The sequence below is a fragment of the Xenopus tropicalis genome, chromosome 7 (assembly GCF_000004195.4).
Source record: "Xenopus tropicalis strain Nigerian chromosome 7, UCB_Xtro_10.0, whole genome shotgun sequence".
Lineage (NCBI taxonomy): Eukaryota > Metazoa > Chordata > Amphibia > Anura > Pipidae > Xenopus > Xenopus tropicalis.
In genome coordinates, this window is record NC_030683.2 from 39,699,595 (window position 1) to 39,723,483 (window position 23,889).

At 38.6% G+C, this 23,889-nt stretch overlaps 1 protein-coding gene across 1 annotated transcript in view; it reads left to right on the top strand.

Annotated features, from left to right (window-relative positions):
• The first annotated feature begins 1,024 nt into the window (after positions 1-1,024).
• The window catches only part of tm9sf3 (transmembrane 9 superfamily member 3), a 33,127-nt gene continuing 10,262 nt past the window's right edge, over positions 1,025-23,889 (top strand). Inside the window, exons 1-8 of the mRNA XM_002935964.5 lie at positions 1,025-1,680; positions 12,430-12,625; positions 14,256-14,378; positions 14,658-14,818; positions 15,941-16,018; positions 19,986-20,117; positions 21,494-21,660; positions 23,499-23,593. Coding sequence (XP_002936010.2) covers positions 1,609-1,680; positions 12,430-12,625; positions 14,256-14,378; positions 14,658-14,818; positions 15,941-16,018; positions 19,986-20,117; positions 21,494-21,660; positions 23,499-23,593 — 1,024 coding nt within the window. The 5' untranslated portion in view covers positions 1,025-1,608. The remainder of the gene's footprint in view (positions 1,681-12,429; positions 12,626-14,255; positions 14,379-14,657; positions 14,819-15,940; positions 16,019-19,985; positions 20,118-21,493; positions 21,661-23,498; positions 23,594-23,889) is intronic.

The window sequence follows — 23,889 nt, forward strand, 5'->3', positions numbered from 1 at the left end:
CAAATGAGCAGATCTACAGTATCTATCTAGACCAGTGATCCCCAACAAGAGGCTCGTGAGCAACATGTTGCTCACCAACCCCTTGCTGCTCTCAGTGCCCCCAAAGCAGATGCTTCTTTCTGAATACTTGGCTTGGAGGCAGGTTTTGGTTAAATAAAAACAAGATGTACTATCAAACAAAGCCTCCTGCAGGCTGATAGTCTTCCAGAGGCTACCAAATAGCTAATCAGAGCCCTTATTTGGCACCTCCATGAACTATTATGCTGCTTTGTTGCTCCCCAACTCTTTTTACATTTGACTGTAGCGGACAAGTAAAATCTGTCATTACATAGTTTTATTTGTACCTGTTCATCCTATATGCCCTTACCTGATAGATAACGCATTGGCTCAAAAGAACGGATGGGGGCCCTGATACACATATTATTTTTAGAAAAGCAAACTGATACCACCCCTCTAATGTCACTTATCAGCTTATTACAAGACATCAGGCAATTCTATGTAAATAAAAAGCAGATTTTATAAATGTCTTAGTGCTCCAAGTCCAGTGTGCAAGGCACTGTAATGTAAAAGCTTTTGTCACAAAGGGAAACCATGGTTTAAAAAGAAAAGTCCTGACATCCAGTGTCTCTTTAAGGAGCATTAACCTTTATTATATTTTATTTATAAAGGAGATTCCCAGTGGGAAACTGGAATATTAGTAGCAAAGGAAAAGTAGCAGACCCATGTAGTCAGGTGTAACATACATTTTTATTGACAGTGTTCTCCCTAGAAGAAACACTGGACTGGATGGGGAAGAAAAATAAATATGTGCCCCCCCCCCAGCTCTGTAATAATGGTATTTTACAAGCACTGAGTAGGCCTGTGCATTTCAGCAAATACAGGCCAGTTCTACCTGCTTCAGTATAATATGGGGACAGAATGGAGCCGGGCGGCTGGGGGAACAGCCAGGGGACAACAGAACGCTGAATTAATAAAGCCTTAGCTTATTGTGCTTCCACTCAGAACTGACTGCTGCTAAAGTGCTTCAGGAGTCAGAACAGTCACACAAGGAACAAAGAGGGACAACATTATGCTTTAAATTGCATTTACAAACAACTTTTTTTTTAATTAATTCTCGTATAATGTTACTTATAAAATAATATTTATGAAGATAAAACAAGTTTTGAGTGGTAACCCTTTTAATGCATAAACTATGAACAGTGAGTACGGATAAGGGAGCAGCGAACCGCCGTTCCTGGAAGTTAGTGGCCATTATGACTAAACGTTCTGGGACAACAATCCGCGCTCCCTATAACATGGCGGCGGGCGTTGTATAGCAGCATGCAGAGGGCAACAGGTTGGCCAGTACAGTCCCTGTATTGTGCCATGGCAGTACAGGTAATTCCACACCCTCGGCACACAAGCGCCGTTCACTTCCGGGATGGTGGCAGGAGGTGAGGCACTTCCGGTTGCGAGCTCCGTGGCCGGATGACGTGGCTGAGCTGCCGCTGAGGAAGCGGCGGGTGTTGGAGCAGGGGCAGTGACAGGAGCAGGCGGTAGGAGGAAGAGGCAGGAGGAGGGATTACCGAAGCCATAGCCGCTGTGCGAGAGCCGAGCCGCCTGCTTAGGATGAGGCCGCAGAGGCTGCTGCTGCTGTGCCTGTACGTGCTGTACGCCCGGGCGGATGAACATGAGCACACGGTGAGCTGAATACTCCCGGAGGCGGGCACTCATTGTCTGGGGCCTATGGGAAGTGACCGGCGGATCCTGCGTTAGACACAGGCCCTAGTACAGTCCCACAATGCTGGGCCTAATCATCTGCTACTTGCGCACCCCCAGCCCTGCGCCCCTCATTGCATTATACAGGCGGGATGTACGGGATGTACAGTGGCGGAGCTGCATGTCCCTGGGCCCCACAGCACAGTTATTGCAGGGCCCCCACCCACAGCGGCACATTGCCCATAGCACCCAAACTGCTGTATAAGTCCCACCGTGTGTCACCTCTGTACCTCATATTCCCCTCAGTAAGTGCATGGCTGCTATCACTATAGTTATACCCCTGGCCCATTAGTAACACTGCAAATATACAACCCCTTATAAGCAGGGTTTAAACGTACTTTGCTTTCCTTTGGGGCATGTAAGAAAATGCTGGTACCTGCAGGAGGCTTTGCTTTGAGTTTCTTATAAAAATGTAGAAAACTTGGTGGCACAGGTATCCTGGCAGAGGTAGCCTCACGTATGATATTTCCATATATTGTGCTTAGGTACTAGTTACCACACCGATTGGGGCTTAGTAGACTAGAAAATCGCCCATAGACACAGCTAACCTAATGGCCAAAATGTCATGAAAAATGGCAGAATGCATGGCTGGTACCTCATGTAGGGCTTAGTCTGGACTGAGACTCAATGTACGCCCTGGCCTTTTACTTACTCTGAGGCCCGATATAAAGCTCTGCTCTGTGGCAGAGTACACCAGCCACTTTGGCATTAGCCAGATTTTCTAGATTGCAATTCAACCCCCACTAAGCATCTCCCTCTCTGCGGAACCAAATATGAACTAATGCAGAATTGCTTTATATTATGTTCTTTTATCTACAAGTTACGCTTCCTGCTGCTCAGAAGCAGTGATACATATTGTGCCATTTTGCTGCCTATTTGTTTCAGAATGATTTTATTTCAGGGATGGGTCACATTGATATCACAGGAAAGAGCAGTGAAACATAGAAATCTCATCTTTCAAAAGGATTGGGTAATGGATACAGTTCTACAGCATGAATTTGCTGGGTGCCCTTACACATTCCAAATGAGATCAGATGCCGGTACTTTGTTCTTACTGTAGCTACAATGTATTCCAAGTATTGTTACCCCTTCTTTAAATAGACTGTCCATTTACTGTGCACTGTTCCTATGCCAAATGCAGAAAGGCACTGTGCCTGAGTGTAGGGACTGGTTACATAGTGCAAGACAGTGATACATATTACATGGGCCTCCAGTATGGCTGTATGGTGTGTCAAAATAACTTTTTAGAGCTTTTGCACATTTTCTGAATAATATGCAGTGCACAGAAAGTAAATTGGATTTTTAATGTAACTGACCAGACAGTGTTCAACAAAACTAATTTGTATAGACTTCTAGAGTATTTTTGGGAGGTTAATTTTTCCATATTGCGAGATACATGTAATTTATTAACTCCTGAAGCTTTTATTTCATATCAAACTCCTAAAATTGTGTCTGTGTCCTTAAGCCTTATTCATTTCATTGCTGGTCTTGTCAGTCCTTTATGTGGTTTCAACTCAAAGCTTTGAGTAGCAGGAATATTTAATTTTAAGGAATACACTTATTTTGAACAGTAAAGTTGAATTTAAAGGCTGCTATATATTTTTTCATGTTAAATGACAGCCTGTTGTTTGATTAGAGGGGGCACTGATTCAGAAGCTAGTGATGTGTTTATGACGGTATGTAGTTTGGGCCAAAAGAGTAATTGTGCTAATTACTAGACCAGAGTTGATTTGCCTTACTAGTGATTACTTGTAGAGATCTGCCATGACTAGTCTTGATTTAGGAGGTCCTGCCACACTGATTAATGGATACCTGTTTCTTTTCCCCACTTGGCCAAATATTTTGGTTTTCTATAGTGATGCATACATCAATAAAAAGTTTACAACTACAGATTAGCAGATATAATAAATATCTCTGTCTGACATGCTGCATTTGGTTTTTAATCTGCACTTGCCTCAGTCTTTTTGATGTATAATATGTTGTGTTTCATTTTTGATTAGGCATTTTTTCTCAAGTTTGGGCAGAACTGAACATGACACCGATCCTTATGTGCCCCACAAAATCTTAATTGGGCATACACATTAAAGGGGTGGTTCACCTTTAAGTTAACTTCTAGTATGTTATAGAATGGCCAGTTCTTGGCAACTTTTTATGTAGTCCTTATTTTTATTTTTTAATTTTTGAACGTTTTTGAATTATTTACTATTTTGACACTTTCCTGCTTTCAGACGGGGGTCACTGACCTCAGCAGCCAAGAAACTATTGCTCTTTGAGGCTACAATTATATGTTACTGTTGTTTTTTTTTATTGCTTATCTTTCTATTCAGACCCACTCCTATTCATATTCCAGTCTCTCATGCAAACCACTGCTAGGTTGCTAGGGTAAATTGGACCCAAGCAGAATATGGCTGCTAGAACTCTAAACTGTAGAGTTGCTGACTATAAAGCTAAATAATTTGAAAACCACAAGTATTAAAAAAAACAAAGACCAATTGCAAATTGTCTTAGAATAGCACTCTCTCTACAACATACCAAAAGTTAATTTAAAGGTGGACAACCCCTTTAAGATCTGCTCGTTTGGCAAGATCACTGCATGCTTTGGCCACCCACACCAAATTGGCTTGATTTGATTGCTGGCCCAGTGACTAACAATTGGATCATACTGTGACCTACAGATATGCTAGAGTGTGGGTCAATGTGGTTCTCGTCAGTGGGATTTTGAAGGGAGGCCACAATGCATGGGTCAGTAAGATGTTAAGTCAGCAGATTGATATGGCAGTGTATTAAATAATAAACCTATTACACAAGTATTGTGTTGGAAAGGAAGCTGCTCTGTCTGATGGCATCTTTCATGTAGTTTAGATCAGATTTTAATTTCAGTTACATTATTAATGTACATTATAGTGCCACTTCATCCTAACTTGCAGCGTGACACATGTAGATATGAGGCCGGCAAACCATATTGTTCAGGTATTTCTGCCCTTGAGTGACAGGCCAGACTATTCTTAGCATTCTTGTTTGCCAAGTCATCTCACTGCCACCTTTACACACCTGAGCTGGTCAGATTATAACTTCCTGGATTAGTAAAGGAACCGCCACATGCTCAACTCCGGAAGGCAGTTCTGTTATCGGTTATCAGACTCCTTTTAAGGCATTGGCATTTAGAGTCATATCTAGGTCTTTTAGGTCCTTCTAGGTGTTTTCTAGCGCTTTTTTCTGTTGCAATATATATTTATGCAATAATATTTGATAAATAGAGGGATTATATATATATATATATTTGATAAATCTGCTGAAGCACCTTTTAGTTTTTGAACTGGCGGTGACATCTGAGGCCTGAATAGTTAATAGTCTTTCTGTGTCGATACAATAGTCATGAAAATATACCATGGGTATTTATGTAGTTAATGGGGATTATACTTCTAATTTGAAGAAATAAATTATAATAATTACCATAGCAGGCTACTGATTCTTTACTTTTACAGTTACTATAACTCTATGCTAGAGTGTATAATTATGTATATATTGTATTACTGTATAATTATACATGCAGCAGTACCTGATTTTATCTAGGGCTTGTAGTTCAGCTTTTTAAAAAAGCAGTTTTCTATGTTTTTAGGCAGACTGTTGTACAATAATGTTCTAATTTTTAGATTTCTTAGGTGACTAGTAAATGCTACCAGGCTATTGGTTTGATACGGGTTACTGATCCTGGGCAAGCTTTGTGCTTTTTATTACATAACCACCTAAAAGTTAAATATGAATAAAGGTGTCGTTTGAGCAATGTAATTTTTTAAAATGCAAAACTACAGCTCTCATATACAGGTATGGGACCTGTTACCCAGAATGCTTGGGACCTGGAGTTTTTTCGAATAAGGGGTCTTTCTGTAATTTGTATCTCCCTACCTTAATTCTGCTAAAAAAATAAAAAATATTTAAACATTAAATAAACCCAGTAGGATTGTTTTGCCTCGAAAAATGATTAATTATATCTTAGTTGGGATCAAGTGCAAGGTACTGTTATATTATTACAGAGAAAAAGGGAATAAAAAAATGGAGTTTATGGGACGTGGCCTTTCCGTAATTCGTAACTTTATGGAAAACAGGTTTCCAGATAACGGGTCCCATACCTGTATTGTGTGTTGGCCTTTTTTGTATGGTTTTGTTACCTCAATAAATGGAATTCATGACAAACTGGTACTGCATATTGGCCTTTTTGCATCTTTGTTTAGTTTATCACCTTATGGTGTAATTCAGGATACCAGGTCAAAGGAAACCTTTAGGCTACTGCCACACGTCTGCAACTCTCAGTATACCTTTTTCAGCATTAGTTCAATGAATAGGGCTTTTGTATGAAACATACTTTTTATTCTTTAATTAAAGAATTAATCCTTTACCCTAAAAATGTTATTTGCAAAAATGTAATTTCAAGGGATTGTATAATAAAAACAAAGTTTAATTGTTTAAGCAATATTTGTAAGTATAATTGCATTTGGAACCAGTTTTTATTTACTCTTTCCTGTTTTCTGAATCCTAAAACAATCTAACAGAACGAATACAGTGAAACCTCATACCCTGATTTTGTTTTCTTGTGTTTTACGCTATTTTTTTTGTGCTCCCACCAGTATATAATGCATTTCCCTGATTTTACACCATTTTTTTTGTGCCCTGAAAATATAAACAGCCAGTTGCTCATTCACGTACCGATAAAATCGTATAAAACTAGGTGTAGGCTTCAAATTATCGCCCAGATAATTTCCATACCATGGGGATTGGTCGTTTAGTCGATTGGACAGGTTAGAACATTTTGGCTGGGTAACGATAAAATCTGTGCATGTGTTGTGTATCTGCCGAAATCCTTGGGGGACCTACAAAGGAAATCACTTTCGTACAATTGGCGTCTGCCAACTATTTCATGTTCAGAACATCCTTCAATTTGTATTTTTAGTACTTTATCCTGCAAGAAGACTAAAATCTGAATGTGTGGGCAGCTTAAGTTGCATGCCGCGTGGTTTGCTCTGTGCAGATTAGTCGCCGCCTAATCAATGCGTGTGTCTTCGCCCCAAGAAGCCCTCAGACAGATGAGGCTACAGCCGGTGGTTTGTTTTTACAGAGGACTTAGTGAACTGCAGCTATGATTTATTTAGTTTGTAAGAAACCAGTTGAAATGGTGCTTACCTTCAATTTCAGTTGTTTCCCCATTTAGTGTAAGAAGAAATCACATTCATAGCCCCTTTTGTTAATTAAAAAATATTTTCAGCACAGGCTGATCTTGTTAAAAAAAAAAAGAGAGTTCTACGGACTCCTTAATATTATTATACTTAAAGGAGAATTGCCCATTTATGCAAATAAACCAGCAAAAAAAAATGTTATTGCATTTTGTCTGCTTGCTGTTTCTGCCGGTGGACCAAACACACATACTCACTGTGCCTTTTAGCCTTTATATGTACAGTAGCATAGCTTTAATTTTAAATTAAAAAATTTTTTTTACATTTATAACAAGAAAATTTCACTTCTTGTGTTTACATGGGGTAATGTATGTCTATTGCTCATTTGAATAGCAAAGGAAAACTCCAGATTGATTTCTAAGTTTTGCTTCCATTCCCTAAAAAAAAAAAAGTACATGGGCCAACATGAGTTTTGCCAGTTCTATGCTTCTCGTTTGTAGAAACGTGGGCAGAGCAGAAAGTGCTCTTGTGTTCCTATTGATTATTTCTGTTACAGTTACTGTATGTTCCTAGTCATGACTTGACAGCTATGTTACATCTCTATGAAACTGTTCTGTAGCACGTGTATTTCTCTCCCCCTTGTTTGGCTCACAGCAGTTTCAGAGACTTTGGCATCCTCAGTTTTTAGTAAGTAAGGAGACATCCCAAAATGATCTAAAATCACCCCCCATTGCCTGCTTGTCAGGTAATATCACATGGAAAATTGACTGTCTGCTTTTTGAAGCAGCAATTGCCTGAAAGCACTTATATAAGTGGTTCTGGATTATTGCCGTAGTAGAATTACTTACTATGGCAATAACCCAAAATCACTTGAGCTAATAAATATTGTAGATACCAAAGCACCTGAACCCGCACTATGTGCAATTCTTTCAATGGATGTTTGGATATCGCTGGTATGTTTAAATGCAATGATCTAAAACTAACATTCAGACTGAAATAGTAGGATAAAGCACTAAAAATAACAAATCGAAGGGTGTTCTGAACATGAAATAGTTGGCAGACACCAGCCATAAGAAAGTGAAATGCATTGTAGGTCCCCCAAGGATACTGTCAGATACACAATACCTACGCAGATCGTTATCTGAATGAAATTTTCTAACCTTTCCAATTAACTTAACTACGTTTCGTACAATGATATCAGTGGCTATTACAATCCTTACATTAATTATTACATATCAGTGGCTATTATATAGCCAGCTTTAAAGTGCAAGGCAAAATACACTGTATTTGTAGCAAGTGTTCTACATTTATTGTGTTGTTGTAAACATTCCAGCAGACCATCACAACAAAGGATATTTATTGGTGCTAAAATGCCAGGGAAGGGTGTTTTGACTTCAAACTATCAAATTTGTCCACCTGTAGGTGGGCATATCGGGAGATATATACAGTGTATGGCCACCTTAAGGCTAATGTCCCATGGAGAGATTTTGCTGCTTGCGATAGATCTCTGCTACCATGGGCGATTCATCTCTCCAAAATGGCTTTTCACCAGCAAAAAAGGGCGGAAACTTTGCTCTACTTCATGCTACTTCGTAAAGCCGAACCGATGCAAAGGCATTTCTGAGTGGTTAAGTCTCCCGTGGTAGCAGATATCTATAACGGGCAACTAAATCTCTCAGTGGGACATTAGCCTAATATCCCTACAATATCAATATGCAACATCAGTTAGCACCGACAATTCACATAAAGTGGGTTGTATGCCAGAAATTACCAAATTGTATACTTCTTTGAACTTGCTAAACTTTAATAAAATTATTTATGAACTTAAGTACCTGTGGAAAATACACAATCTGAGAATCTGCCTCACGTGGCACTAATCTTAGGCCAGTGTTGTTTTAGCAGCAATGACCCAGATTTTTGCTTGTTTTTGAACAATTACACCATACACCAATTGTTTGTAGGCTGCATTGTATTAAAATGATGTCAGACATAAAAACTCTTGAGGAACATATCTGGCTGTGGGCCCCTGACTTGATGATTTTGCTCTTCATGGTATCTCTCTCTTCTGGGAATTAGCGCAGAGATCAGACTTCTCACACTGCTGGATTACATTCAAATTAATTGGATCTAAATAGAGAATAGGCTGTTGTGCCTATGCACAACTAAAGTGAGGTCTCCAGACAACTTTTCAGCTGATTTCAGACAGTAATACCTTTCATATATACATGGCTACATAGTAGTAGTCTTTGTGAAGCAAACAAACAACTTTAACCCATTTGGGGCATAGAACATTATATATTGGTTTTACTGTTCCTTTAATACTGTTGTAGTTAAATAGTTAGTTGACCTTCCAAACACTTTTTTTCAAGTGTAGTTGATTTCACATTGTATACCGGCTATAAAGACACAGTGCTCAGTTTTTTATTTTTGACCATTTTTTAAAATTGAGGTTTAAAGGGATTGTAACAGGAAAGTGCCACTATGCCTACTTATTCCCTAGCGCACTATTGTTTTTTAACCGATGTAACCCCCTGCCTCATCCCACCTCAACCTATACTAACTTGTGTTGGTTGCTGGCACGGCTTGAACTTAATAATGACGGTGTACTTGAGGGCGGGACACCATTTTCCCATCCCATCACAACATTGCCCCGCCCACAAGTGCGCCTTCAGTTAAGAAGCTGTTCAACTTCAAGCAGAGACCGACACCGGTATGTATTTGGGAAGCTGGTGGAAGGCAGGGGGCAGTAAGAAAATAATAGAAGTGCTAGGGTTCACAGTATGTAGGCATAGTGACATGTTCCTGTTAAAATCTGGAACATGTCTCTTTCCCAACAGGAAAGTTCCGCTTTCTGTATGTCTGGCAGCTCAGGTGCAGTAATCCAGGTGCAGACACTGAACTTTTGAAGTTTGCTGCATAAAGGTGGCCACACGTTTTCGATGGTCGCACGAAAGATGATTTCCACCCTCCACAGACCTTCAGGACTGAATTGTCAGATATGGAGATAGAAACAATAGGATTTCTACCTCCTTCTGCTGATTCAGCCCTGAAGGTAGATTTTGCTCAGGCGCCTTCAATGGCGCCCTGTCAAAATCTTTTAACCTGCCCGATCGGCGAGTCGACGGCAGCCTCCTGCGATTACGAGGTTTCGTAGGATATCATTGTTGCGTGTATGGCCAGCTTAAGTTGATACATCTCTTGGTAGCATCTGTGGAATGTTAGCAACTATTGGATCAGTTATAAAAGCTGCCATTAATAAAACTCATTCGGCTCAGCAGGAAAAAATTAGAAATGTATTGTCATGTTTAAGTTTAGAGCAGTTCATAGGCTTGGTTGCAAATAAACTCACAAGAAGTCACCTGAAGGTGAGATGGCATATGTATCGCTTCAGTCGTCCAAAGTTGACTTGCAAGTAAACTTTGGGCAACTTAGGGCGACCAAAGTGATGCGTATGCCATCCTACGGGCGATTTACATTTTGCCGGTGGGATGGCATATCGGCGAGATTAGTAGTGAAGATTTATCACGGGCGACTGATCTCCCCATGTGCCACTGCCCTTAGAATTAAGGATTGACAGACTTGTCTGAATCCTTTTTGTCCACTGCGTGTCTCACTGGCATGGCTTCATAGTTGGTACGACTGTATAAAGGTGCACATCTTGTAGCTGTGACATGCCAGTTCACACAAATGTATGTTTCCATTGGAGAAGCCAATCCTTTCTTCTAGGTTTGGGTGTTATTTAATGATTATGTAATCTCACTGTACTCATCTGCCTTTGTATTATGAGATAAAAGTATTCACGACAGACATGGTACTATTCAGACATCACACATGGATAAACACACAGCAAAAATTATTTGTAGCAAATATAGTGGTGATGTGGAAACCACTGTAAAGGTGGCTATACAGGGGGGGCGATTTTAGCTGCCGATATCAGTCCTTTAGACCGATTTTCCTGACCGAAGTAGCCTGATATCACCAACCTATAGGTGGGCATATCGGGAGAAGATCCACTCGCTTGGTGATCTCGCCAAACGAGTGAATCTTACAGTGTATGGCCTACTGAAGGAGCAGCATGTATATCAGACATACATCAAATTTTTCTGCTTGAACTTTTTTCTAAATAGACGGGAGTTGCTCCATACTGTTTTGTGTAGTGTTTACAGTGCCCATATGTGCAGAGCCTAAACGAAGATTTATTATTTCTAAATCATTATAGTCAAGCTGACCACTTAGATGTAATCAGTACTTTTACCTGTACTCAAGTACTGTTTCTGTATGTGTATATCTGAGCCAACCCAGTCACATAAATGGAAGGTGCAGTATTTTAACATTAAGGAAATCTATTTATCTGAATATGTATCCGAATAAAGCAATGTAAATTTGTTCTGTTCTCATCACTTTTCATTTCGCTATAGTTTCTGGTTTTACAGTTTGTGATGTATTTAGTATTTTATGAGTCAACATTAGTGGGCACTGTGAGATCTTGGGGGTTAATTAAATATATAGGGGGCTTCTACATTAAGAAGCTGCTCAAAATTCTTTTTCCATATTCCATTTAAATAAATGAGTTCCAGAGAGGCTGCTGGCAGGGAAGGGGCTTTGTACTGAAGCAGTTTAACTTATTTACACAATGGGGCAGATTTATCAGAAGATTCTCTATTAGTTCAAAAACAGGTTTATTGTCAGGGAATGGACAACCCAGCTTCACATTGAGCTTCTGTGTGCAAATCTAAGTCCAAATTCTAATCTTTTGTGTAACATTATGAACTAACGGATTGAAGATATATAGAGAAGGTGATTATAGCACTATTCTTCAAACACTGACATGTTTCTGGTTCCCCTTCAACATGTGTGATCAAGGAGATTTTCTTCCTAGAAAGTTGATATTTTATTCAGATAATGGTACTTTGCATTTGGTTCAGATTTTTTACTCTCTATGTTGCTATTCTAAAGGTGGCCATACACGTGGCGATCCGACGATGTTTCGTACGGCCATCGGTCGCACGAAACATCGTAAGATCCGCTACACACCATTCAGGGCTGAATCGGCAGGTAAGGAGGTAGAAACAATAGGATTTCTACCTCCTTCTGCCGATTCAGCTCTGAAGGGAGAATTTTGGTCAGGCGCCTTCTATGGCGCCCGATCAAAATTTTCAAACTTGTCCGATCGGCGAGTCGTCCGATATCGGCAGCTTCCTGCGATATCGGTCGACTCGCCGACATGCCATACACGCACCGATTATCGTACGAAACCTCGTGCGTGCGTGTATGGCCACCTTTACCTTAGTACCAATGCTTCCTCTGGTCTACCAACCACTTCCTCTTTCCCTGCCAAATGTGGATGGGTAAATGTACTTTGAATTATATCAAGTCATTTATATGGCACTCTCTTTATAACAACCTACTCTTTTCCAAGCAGCTGAACTTTACTTTACTTGTGTTATTGACCTATGTGCGTTCTATATAGTAACTCAATACAGTTTCTTCTTTTTTTTCCTAGTATGATGACAAAGAAGAGGTTGTTTTATGGATGAATACAGTAGGACCTTATCACAATCGGCAAGAGACATACAAATATTTTTCATTGCCTTTCTGTGTTGGATCAAAGAAGAGCATTAGCCACTACCATGAAACCTTAGGAGAAGCCCTGCAAGGGGTGGAGCTAGAATTTAGTGGCTTAGATATTAAATTTAAGGGTGAGTATATGACATGTGGGTCATGGTTATTCTATAATGCATAATGTACCTTTTACCATACACAATGTTTATATTTTCTTTTATTGTGCCAAACAGTATTTGGGCAGAGTTCCCCTTTAATGAAGCTGCCAAAAACCTGTCATTGTCACATGTCATTTAAATGGTTTCATAATGGGGCTGTTACTCCGTTTTAGAAATCCACTCTTAAGAGACAAGACAACCCAGAATTTAATTTTTTGCCTAATAAAAGAAACCAAAATTCGAAGCAACTTTACAATATACATTCATTACAAATTTGTAATGTTTTTTGAGTTATTTGTATATATAATTGCTATTAAAAGCAGTGTTTACCTGCCCTTTTCTATTGTCTGCCCTGGTGGCTCTGGCATTTGAAACCGTATAACACAAGACAGCAGACTGACAGACCTGCCTTGCTGGAGGAGCCTGGCACTTGCAACATGGTTTAAAAAGTAACAACCAGGAGTTCAGCAATGCTGCTTTCAATTGCATTTCCAAATGACTAAAATTGTTAATTATACATTCACATTGGAAAGTTGCGTAGAATTATGTTTTCTTTTATTAGGCAAAAACTTATATTTGGGTTTGACATGTCCTTTAACTTTTCACCAACTTTTTTTGGTGTAAAATATTTTACACACCTTTAAAAACTTGCCCCTCAATTTACTGTCATATTGTGTTTCTGAATACATTATTGCTGCTACTTCTATATTTCTAATGCCACATTAGGTGCTATATCCACATGCTGAGATTTCTGCCCAATGCTGCCTGTATGTGCAGTCACTGACAGGAACTGTATTCAGCTTTCACTGCCTGCACAGCTTGCATTGTGGCCAGAAAACTTGTGCATTTACTGTTCCAAATCCACCTGTCTGCACAGTGACAGGTAAATACTGTTCCTGTTGGTCTCTGCTTTTATGGAGAGGCTTAGGCAATGGGATATACTGGTTGGTTTCTCTTTGGCCGAGAAACTGCTTAGTGTGACCTTAGCATGATATATTGTCAGTTAAAGAATATGGTTTTTCAACTTTTTGTGATACATCTAGGTGACCAAATAATAAGAATAATACTAGTTTCCTGTGTGTTTTCTTACCTAATTCATGTTTTAAAGAGTTAAAATCCACACCATTTATGCTTGCTCCTTCTTCCAGTTATTCAAATTTTAGTTTGGCAGCTCTAAATATATTTAAAAGTGTGTCCTGGGATTCAGACTTCTATATTTTCCCAGCATTTTTACAGATTTAAAGGCCCCAAGTTCTTGAAGTTAATTAAGCTTTTTCCTTAATTAGCACTCTTGCAGATACTTATTCTTGCTACAGTAGGGTCAACATATGTTACATTAAATGTTATCTTGATGAGATGAATGCCGTGCCAAATCGTTCAGCTCGGGTACCGTATGCAAATTAACAGCTTAATGGTTTTATTTTGTTAAACCCCTAATTAATTAAGCCCTTTGTCAAAAATGATTCATTGTTGAGCATTGGTGTTGCCATGTTCAGCTTTCATACCTGTTCATGGTCAAGTATCTTCTTGTATAAGTAACAGAATTTCTATGTGTATTTCAGTAAAGATTTCTGGAAATTATATCTGCTTTTTGTTTGATTTTGTTCAGATGATGTCATGCAAACTTCTTATTGTGAAATCGACTTGACTAAAGGCAAGAAAGATGCTTTTGTTTATGCCATCAAGAATCACTATTGGTATCAAATGTACATTGATGACTTACCAATATGGGGTAAGTTTAGAGTTTTATTTCTCAGTGTTTTTTATGTTTTTTTTTCCAGTACAGAAAATAGTTGGAAATCTAAAAAATGCTGCTTCTACTTATGTGATAAATCTTTGAATTCTTGTCCCGGTCGCTTTCCCAGCTATGCCCAGCTTGAGGTGGGCGATATTTGGCTGATTGTTTAGACTTAGGGCCAAAGGATCGGATCATAACAAGAGGCCATTGGAGTGAGAACCACATCTACAAGCCAATGCTGTTTTTTAATTTTAATGCTTTTTTTTATTTCAGGTATTGTAGGTGAAGCTGATGAAAATGGAGAGGATTACTATCTTTGGACTTACAAAAAGCTTGAAATAGGTTACAATGGAAACCGCATTGTGGATGTGAACCTTACCAGTGAAGGCAAAGTAAAGCTGGTCCCCAACACTAAAGTTCAGATGTCCTACTCTGTAAGTAGTCAAACCTGTATAATAGCCAAGTGAGTGGAATTTGTATTAATGATTGATTGTATCTGTGTGATGGGTTCATATGTTGGTTAAATATTTCACTGCTTGTATAATGTGTAATAAAGCCTCATAAAAAATCAGGATTTGGATGTGGATTTCCATACCAGAATCCTTTGCCAGCTTCCAAATCCTAGGTCTCACAGAACAAATTGAAGCTATTTATATGCATATGATTTCCAGTCATATAGTAAACTGTTGTGTGATACCCTACATTAAGGTGATTTGAGAGATGTAAGCAATTTTAGCCTATTAATTTCTTCTCTTTGAACACCTTGTTAATGTGGTTTGCTCCTGTGTTTTGCACATACAAACACATATATATCAAATATCATAGCATATGTGTATAGAATTAAGGGGATGGTTCAAGGAGAAGGAAAGGCTAAGCCTCTTGGGGGTGCCAAAATATTTACCCTGGTGCTCCTGTTAGGAGAAAACTGCACCAGCCCGGGGTATCTGCGAGTGAGTGTTTCCTCTTCCTTTTTTCTTCTGTCTTCGGAATCCCTGGTCCGGCGCATGTGCAGTAGAGTGAAAAGGCCGACTTTTTTGTTAAAGTTCGGCTTTTCACTCTACTGTGCAAGCACGCGAAGACAGGAGCAGGAAGAGGAGACATTTGCTCGCAGCTATCCCGGGCTGGTGGACAGGGACACCAGACCGGAGTAAAAGGTAAGTGTTTTTATTGCAATTTTATTGTTACTGATACTTTTTATTTCTTATCTTTCTGTTCTGCCCCTATCCTATTCATATTCCAGTTTCTCATTTAAACAACTGCCTGGTTGCTAGGGCAGTTTGAACCCTAGAAACCAGATACTTTCCAAAATTCCAAACTGCAGAGCTGCTGAACAAAAAGCTAAATAATTCAAACCATAGAAACTTAAAATTTTGTTAGGATATCAAGCTCTACTAAAAGTTGATTTTAAGGTGAACAGCCCCTTTAATAATTCCAGTGCCTTTTATTTGTGTTCTGTGCGGAAATGAAACTTCTGTTTTGTGTACTTGTTCTACTTTAGAAACCTACACTTGTTCCTTTGTATAATACTACTAATGTGTTTAAATATTTCTTTAAAGGTTAAATGGAAAAAGTCAGACGTCCGATTTGAAGATCGCTTTGACAAATACCTCGATCCTTCATTTTTTCAGCACAGGGTATGCAGTTTAATTGTAAATGTTATGTTGTGGGTACACCCATAAATAACTTTATGTTCTGGTGTTGTAAATACTATTTTAACCATTTAAAAGCTTAATTCAGTGCAGTCGGGTGTATAAGAGTTTGTTATACAAAGGGATTTGTTCGGAGAGGGTGTGGAGCATTGTTGGGAAACTCCAGCTTACTTTAAGTCTACTTTGAGAGATATTTTAATACCTGCATTTGCAACAATCTCTTAGAACCTGATTGTCCAGAGGCAGTTTTCTAAGTGCATGAAATCAATAGTAATATATTTTTGTGTTCAGAATATAACGTGACTCTCAGCATATAACATAATGTTTACTTCTTAGTATAGAAGGACGAGATTATGCTATGGCTTATCATAGCTAGTAAGTTGGTCAGTTCTGATATTCTAAGATGCTGCATGACTCCAGGCACATTACCCCTGTGTGAAAGACCCATTTCTGTCTCCTTTGTTCCTATAAAACTGGCTATACCTGCCCAAAATTTGTCTGGCATTTTGGCTTATTTCACTCATACTGCCCAAGCTTTAGGGCATCAATTCCTAGTTGGCTTTAGTAGACCAGCTGATGATCTGTCCTACATTAAAAGTCCTGCTGTTGAGTCTTAGGAGGTGATTTATCAACGTTCTAGTTTGATTTTTTTTTGTGCTAAAAAAACCTTAAATTTAAATTAAGTTTCAAAAACACAAATGTCTGGTATTTATCAAGTGCATAAACCCTAAAAACTTGAATGTAAAACTTTGTCATCTAAAAGCTTGTGAGTTTCTATAGAAGTCAATGGGAGTTGTCGTAGGCAAAGTCAAGCCAAATTGTCAATTAGAGATATTTAAGTGATCTGAGTTTGTAAAGTCGCAAATTGATGGTATTTGAGTTTTTTTAATGGCACAAGTTTTCCTTATTAATAAATAAGCAAGCATTTGATATGCGAGTTTAATCGAGAAAGTAACACAAACTCAAATTGACATTAGTGTCGGCAATTGCACAATGGATTGATAGGTGAGGAAGGAAAGAGGAGCTGCAGCTCTTCATTTATTCACTGGTCAGAAAGAATCTGAACCAAGAAAAAAGCCTAAAAACAGTGCTCTCCAAACCGCATCTTAAAAAATATTTTATTCAGTGCAATTGAAACCTCCCCTTTAATTACATTAAAAATGTATATCACAGCATAGGGCCCCACCACCAAATGCCAGTGTATATTTAAACAATACAAAATTGTCTCTTTATTAATAATAAGTCAATGTCCATATATGTATCCCAGAAGTAAAATAAATTAGCTGGATTTTGTAACTGGCAACACATTCCTTACACTGACAATTAACAGCGCTCCATTAGCTATAGCGCCAGGCCGTCTGCAGCACAAGTTCATTCTGTGCCTGTGCAAGTCTGTTGTGTTTACTCATGGTACTTTCCACATGGGAGACACCCGACAAGTGTATTACATGTTAAGGGACCTACAGGCATGTTTCTCTCCCCCACTTTAAGCGCTCCTGATTTCTTTCTCCTGCACATGCGTTTCACCCTCTTCACTTCTTAAGGTGGCCATATGTTCAGTTTTTAGTCTTCCGTCAAGATATCGATTGTACGTTTAAATAAATGCAATGATCTAATTAACATATTAAAATGAACAGTATGTGTGGTGAAAATTTTCAGCTTCCATGGTTATGTGACAAAAAGATTCTGCCTTTTTCAGCAGGATTCAGCCGAATCCATGGTCCTGGATCAGTGCACCCCTATTTAAAACTGACATTCAGACTGAAATTGTAGGATAAAGCCCTAAAAATAGCAAATCTGAGGATGTTCTGAACATGATATAGTTGGCAGACACCAATCGTATCAAAGTGACTTCCATTGTATGTCCCTCAAGGATATCAATGTATTGTACAATACATGAACAGATTTTATTATCTGACTGAATTTTCTAACCTGTCCGATCGACTAAGCAACTGATCGCCATGATACTAAAATTATCAGGACAATAATTTGGAGCCCCCACACAGTCCAAAAATCATGCAAAACTATGTTTCATACGATTATATCAATGCGTGTATGATCAGCTTTACAGTTCCAGTCATTCAGGCTGATTGAATAGAACAATGACTATACATGTGTATGGTCAGTCTTACAGGCCCATCCGTTGGATAGCATGGATGATTGGCAAGCATGTAACTATCTTAATTTAAATGCTAAGGGGCACATTTACTAACCCACGAACGGGCCGAATGCATCCGATTGCGGTTTTTTCGTAATGATCGGTAATTTTGCGAGTTTTTCGGCGTCTTTACGATTTTTGCGTAAAAACGCGAGTTTTTCGGCGTCTTTACGAAAGTTGCGCAAAGTCGCGATTTTTTTCGTAGCGTTAAAACTTGCGCGAAACGTCGCGCCTTTTAAGTTTTAACGCTACGAAAAAATCGCAACTTTGCGCAACTTTCGTAAAGACGCCGAAAAACTCGCGTTTTTACACAAAAATCGTAAAGACGCCAAAAAAAATCGCGTTTTTACGCAAAAATCGTAAAGACGCCAAAAAAATCGCAAAAAATACAAAAAAAGTCGCAAAATGTTTGGAATTTTTCCAATTCGGATTCGAAATCGTGTCTTAGTAAATCAGCCCCTAAGTGTATTGAGATATGCAAAATAACCCACTTGTTCAACTAAATTCAGGGAGTGGTGTTTGCTGTTACCCTAAATAAAAATAAAGTAAATTAAGAGACACTAACATTACTCACTAAAATTACACCAAGGTGTAACAGTGAAAGGCTTAGTTGGCTATAAATAACACCACAAAAAGCGCAGTAAATACATCAGCAGACTAAGAAAAGGTTACTCTAGAAATTGCATATAACAAAACGGTAATGTCAGAGAAAATTGAATAGTGTCAGTTTCAGTACAGGTATCGGACCCCTTATCCAGAAACCCATTATGCAGAAAGTTCCGAATTGCTGAAAGCCCATCTCCCATAATCAAATAATTTTAATCATATAATTTTAAATTTTTATAAATGATTTCCTTTTTCTTTGTAATAATAAAACAGTACCTTGTACTTGATCCCAACTAAGATATAATTAATCCTTATTAGAGCCAAAACCATCCTATTGGGTTTAAATATTTTATTTAGTAGACTTAAGGTAGGAGATCCAAATTACGAAAAGACCCCTTATACAGAAAAAACACCAGATCCCGGGCATCCTGGATAATGGGTCCCATGCCTGTACTGGTAAAGTGTAACTTCATGAGCACCTGCCCTTAGGCTGGGATTTAGAAATGCATTTCACAATGCTTCAAAAAGTTCACATGCAAACAAGTAACAAATGTACTTAGGATCATTCATTACTATACCCTGTTACAGGGCAGCTAATAGAACAGCCTTCACCGGGGCATTTCATTATATTTATAATTTATGTGTGTCAGTACTTGAATTTATTCTGTAATTTGTATCTCCCTACCTTAAGTCTGCTAAAAAAATCGTGTAAATATTAAATAAACCCAATAGGATTGTTTTGCATCCAATAAGGATTAATTACATCTTAGTTGGGATCAAGTACAAGGTACTGTTTTATTATGACAAAAAAGAATGAAATATTTTGTAAAAATCTAAATGATTTCCTTATAATGGAGTCTATTGGAGATGGCCTTTCTGTAATTCAGAACTTTCTGGATAACAGGTTTCCGGATAATGGGTCCCATACCTGTACCATGTCTAAGCACTGTGAACCAGAATATTCAGTAACAGCTTCTCTGCAACAGCCATATGTATAACCAGATCTTCCTTTACATGCCATATTTTAGTAACCTAGGCCATCTTCTATGTTATCTGCTGAATTGTCCAACTACACCTGGTTATTCTTATTGTGTTTTTCTATTTTTTCTGTTATTGCACTTTTCTTCTATAGTACAGATTTATTTATGGAAAATGTAATAAATAAAACCTTTTTATTTTTCCTTATAGATTCATTGGTTTTCAATTTTCAATTCATTCATGATGGTTATTTTCCTGGTTGGATTGGTGTCCATGATTCTCATGCGAACTTTAAGAAAGGATTATGCTCGATACAGTAAAGAGGAGGAAATGGATGACATGGTGAGTAGATGCCTTCAAATGTAACCTCATATAACAACATTATGCAATACAATGTCCTCCTTCTGTTAAGTATGTGCATAGTATTTAAATGGTTTCTAAGTATGCCATCATAACAGTGATCCCCAACCAGTGGCTCGGGAGCTACATATTCACCAAGCCCTTGGATGTTGCTCCCAGTGGCCTCAAAGCAGGTGCTTATTTTGAATTCCTGGTTTGGAAACAAGTTTTGGTTTCATAAAAACCATGTGTACTGTCAAACAGAGCCTCCTGTAGGCTGCCAGTCCATGTAGGGGCTACCAAATAGCCAATCGGCTCATATTTGGCACCCCAGAAACATTTTTCATGCTTTTGTTTCTTCCCAACTCTTTTTACATTTCAATGTGGCTCACAGGTAAAAAGGGATCAGTACATTATAACAACCTGTTGGTCATGTAGGACTACTTTAACAGGCACTGTGTATACCCTCTTTTGCATCTGAAAGTTGTTTGCTTACAAAGTGTATGTTCACATCATGTCCCAGGGAAAACAGCAAGAGGTCATATTGGTGCCCTGCCTGTATAGTGCCTGAGTGCATTTGTCATTCTTGACAGGTATCAGGTCACTTCTGGTTTTACTGGTGTAGCAGGTCATTCTGGACACGGAATCCTACATGCAGTGATGTATTCACTTTAAATGGGAACTTTTGCTATTATAAAAAAAAAAACAAAAAACACAAATGTAATAGAATAAATTTTATGAAGCCTTTATTATATTTTTTAGTGTTTAATAATTTAATGAGGTCAAATATTTTTGTTGCAGTAGCACCTAACTTTTTCCACCTGTTCTAATTGCCAGACTCCAGTGCGTCAGTAGTTTAATGTAGTACTGACACGATGGCAGGGCTGTTGCATTTGGAAAATAAGTTAGGTTAAGGTGGCACACTAATAACACATTTTTTCCCCAAAAATTATAAAAATGTTTGTCAAAATAGTTATTGTACATCCACTGCATTATAGTGAATTTTTAAATAATAGTTATTTAGGTTCCTGCGGTGCACATAATTGATTAAATATATTCTCTGCCCTGTTCAAACAAATCATTGGCTAAAACTGCCCATAATAGGCGCTTTTACTTATGTTGCAAGGTAAACAGTGAGTGGATCTTCCCAGTATGATGTGTCAGATTGGGCTAATCTGAATGTTTTGCCCCTGAGCTGCGACTGGATCATGGGATACAGTTGGGCCAGTTGTTTGTTCACAGCTGGTATGGGTCTGGGTGGGTGCCACTTTTTACTACTTTAGCTTCTCCAACATTTTATTTGTTTTTAGTTCGGCATTTTGCAGTTTTCATTTATATTTGAGACCCTCATTTTTATTTATTTATTTTTTTAATATTAGGACCGAGATTTGGGCGATGAGTATGGGTGGAAGCAAGTCCACGGAGATGTATTCCGGCCATCAAGTCACCCTCTTATGTTTTCATCTCTAATTGGATCTGGGTGTCAGATATTTGCTGTCTCTCTTATTGTAATTATTGTTGCCATGATTGAGGATTTGTACACAGAGTGAGTAATAAAGGGACACTGTAAAGATTATAGATTTAAATAAATTGTTTGTATGACATAGCTTGCTTAGTGCAACAAGGATACTTCCATGGCTAAGAGAGGCTTAGAATGTTTTTGTTCAGAAAAACTAGTGGGAGTAATTATTTTTGCAGCCCTCTGTAAAAATTAATTTGCCCGTATTGTTCTTGTACCTGACCACCATGGCACTATGCTAGCAAGTCAGGTACTGCTTAAAGGACAAGGAAAGGTAAAAATCACTGGGGGGTGCCAAATGTTATGCTCCCCACGCGACTTTTATTACTTACCTTTTACCCTGGGCTGGTGCTCCTGTTAGGAGAAAACTGCACCAGTCTGGGGTAGCTGTGAGCGAGTGTCTCCTCTTCCAGAAGAAGGAGGAGGAGACGCTCACAGCTACCCCGGACTGGAGCGTTTTTCTTCTAAAAGGAGCACAGTCCTGGGTAAAAGGTAAGTGATTAAAGTCACTGGGGGGGAACTAACATTTTGGCACCCCCCCAGTGACATAGCCTTTCCTTCTCCTTTAATCTCTGTCTAGGACTGTAAATAAAGATTACAGACTCTGATGAGTATTGGGGGACTAATACACAAGTGCTGCCAGTTGGAGCACTGTTCATGGGTGCAGCCCAGGGCAGTGGCACTTGCTTCTAAACAGTGGGCAGTAATCCATTGCAAGCATTCAGTGATTTAGATTTTTCCAGCCAGCTGCAGTTAGAGCTTTGAAAGTGAATTTCTGATTGATTGCCATGGGTTACTGCCGAGGTGCAAATTTGCCTTGTGTTAATAACTAACCCCCAGTGTTAACAGTACCTAGTCTGCTAGCAATGTGCAGTGGTTCAGTATAGAGTATTTCTTTTACAGAACTGGAGCACAAAGAGTAGGCTTATGGGGTCACATATGGGTCTGCTGATATATATATAATATGGACAGATGTAGAAAGGGTTTTTAGAAAATCATTATTTCCTCCACTAAAGTGCAGAAAAGGGTTGTATTAATTTAGTTACATAGGGAGCTTTTATAAAAGTGTTGTAAATGTAAGTGGTAATGTTTACTTAATGATGCACTTTGCTTGTTTCCAACATTGCTAGACTTGCCTTTGTTTTATTTTAAATACTTTAGCATTTTGAAGTCACAGAAGTGTACAAATAGTTGTTTGTATTGTGATGGATATATAACTGAAGCAGTAAAAATGTACTATTAATATGTTACTCCTGTAGAATTAATCTTTATGCTTTATAGTGCCATTAAGCTATGCAGTACTTTACGGAGAGTTTGCTATTCACACATAAAATATCCTTTTATTTAGGATAGATGGGAGTATAAATTACAATCCTATGTGTAGGAGTGAGGGCTGAATGAAAACCTGTGTCCACAAATTATTACCTAAAGCTTACCAGCCAAATCAAAAATCCAAATAGAATATAAAATAGTGGTTACACCAACAGGGCTATAGAAGTCAGATTCATCAGGAGCCAGGTAACATGCCTGTATGTTTTTAGAATGTTGGAGGACATCTAAGCATGCAGGAAAACCCCACCCTACAGGGAGAATGTACCAACTTCTTGCAGATAGTGCCCAGGTCAGAATTGAAGGCAGGACCTCACTGCTGCAAGGCAACAACAATAACCATTACGCTACCTTACTGCATGCTTCAGAATCATATCCGATTCTTTAATTATTCCTTTATTTTTTGTTTGTGAAAAGAAAAAAGTGAGGATTATTTGAACGTTTTCTGGAGAGCACGCCAGTTTTACAGGTTACTACATAGGGAATTAACCTATAATTCTTGTTGTGACATTTTTCTGCTAATACTTACTTTGCAGGAGAGGTTCCATGTTGAGCACTGCAATTTTTGTCTATGCTGCAACATCTCCAGTGAATGGATATTTTGGAGGAAGTCTTTATGCTAGACAAGGAGGTATGGTTTATTTGTTTTACTTGTTTAAACATTGGGAGCTGTCCCTGTTGTGCTGACGGTGTATGTGGTGTTTTTTGTTAAACAGGCATTTAGTAAATCCAGGATCCAATTTGGGAGTTGACTATTGCAGCTTTAATACAGTTCTTTAATTTTTTTGCATGGATTTTCTACCTACTTATACATATGTACTGTGCAGATAGGATGATATGTTTGTATTGTTTACTGCAAGCCACAATTGGGAAGGGGGAGGGTCGCATACCATTGAAGGGAAGAGGCCTGTGGGAGTGGCTGAGGGA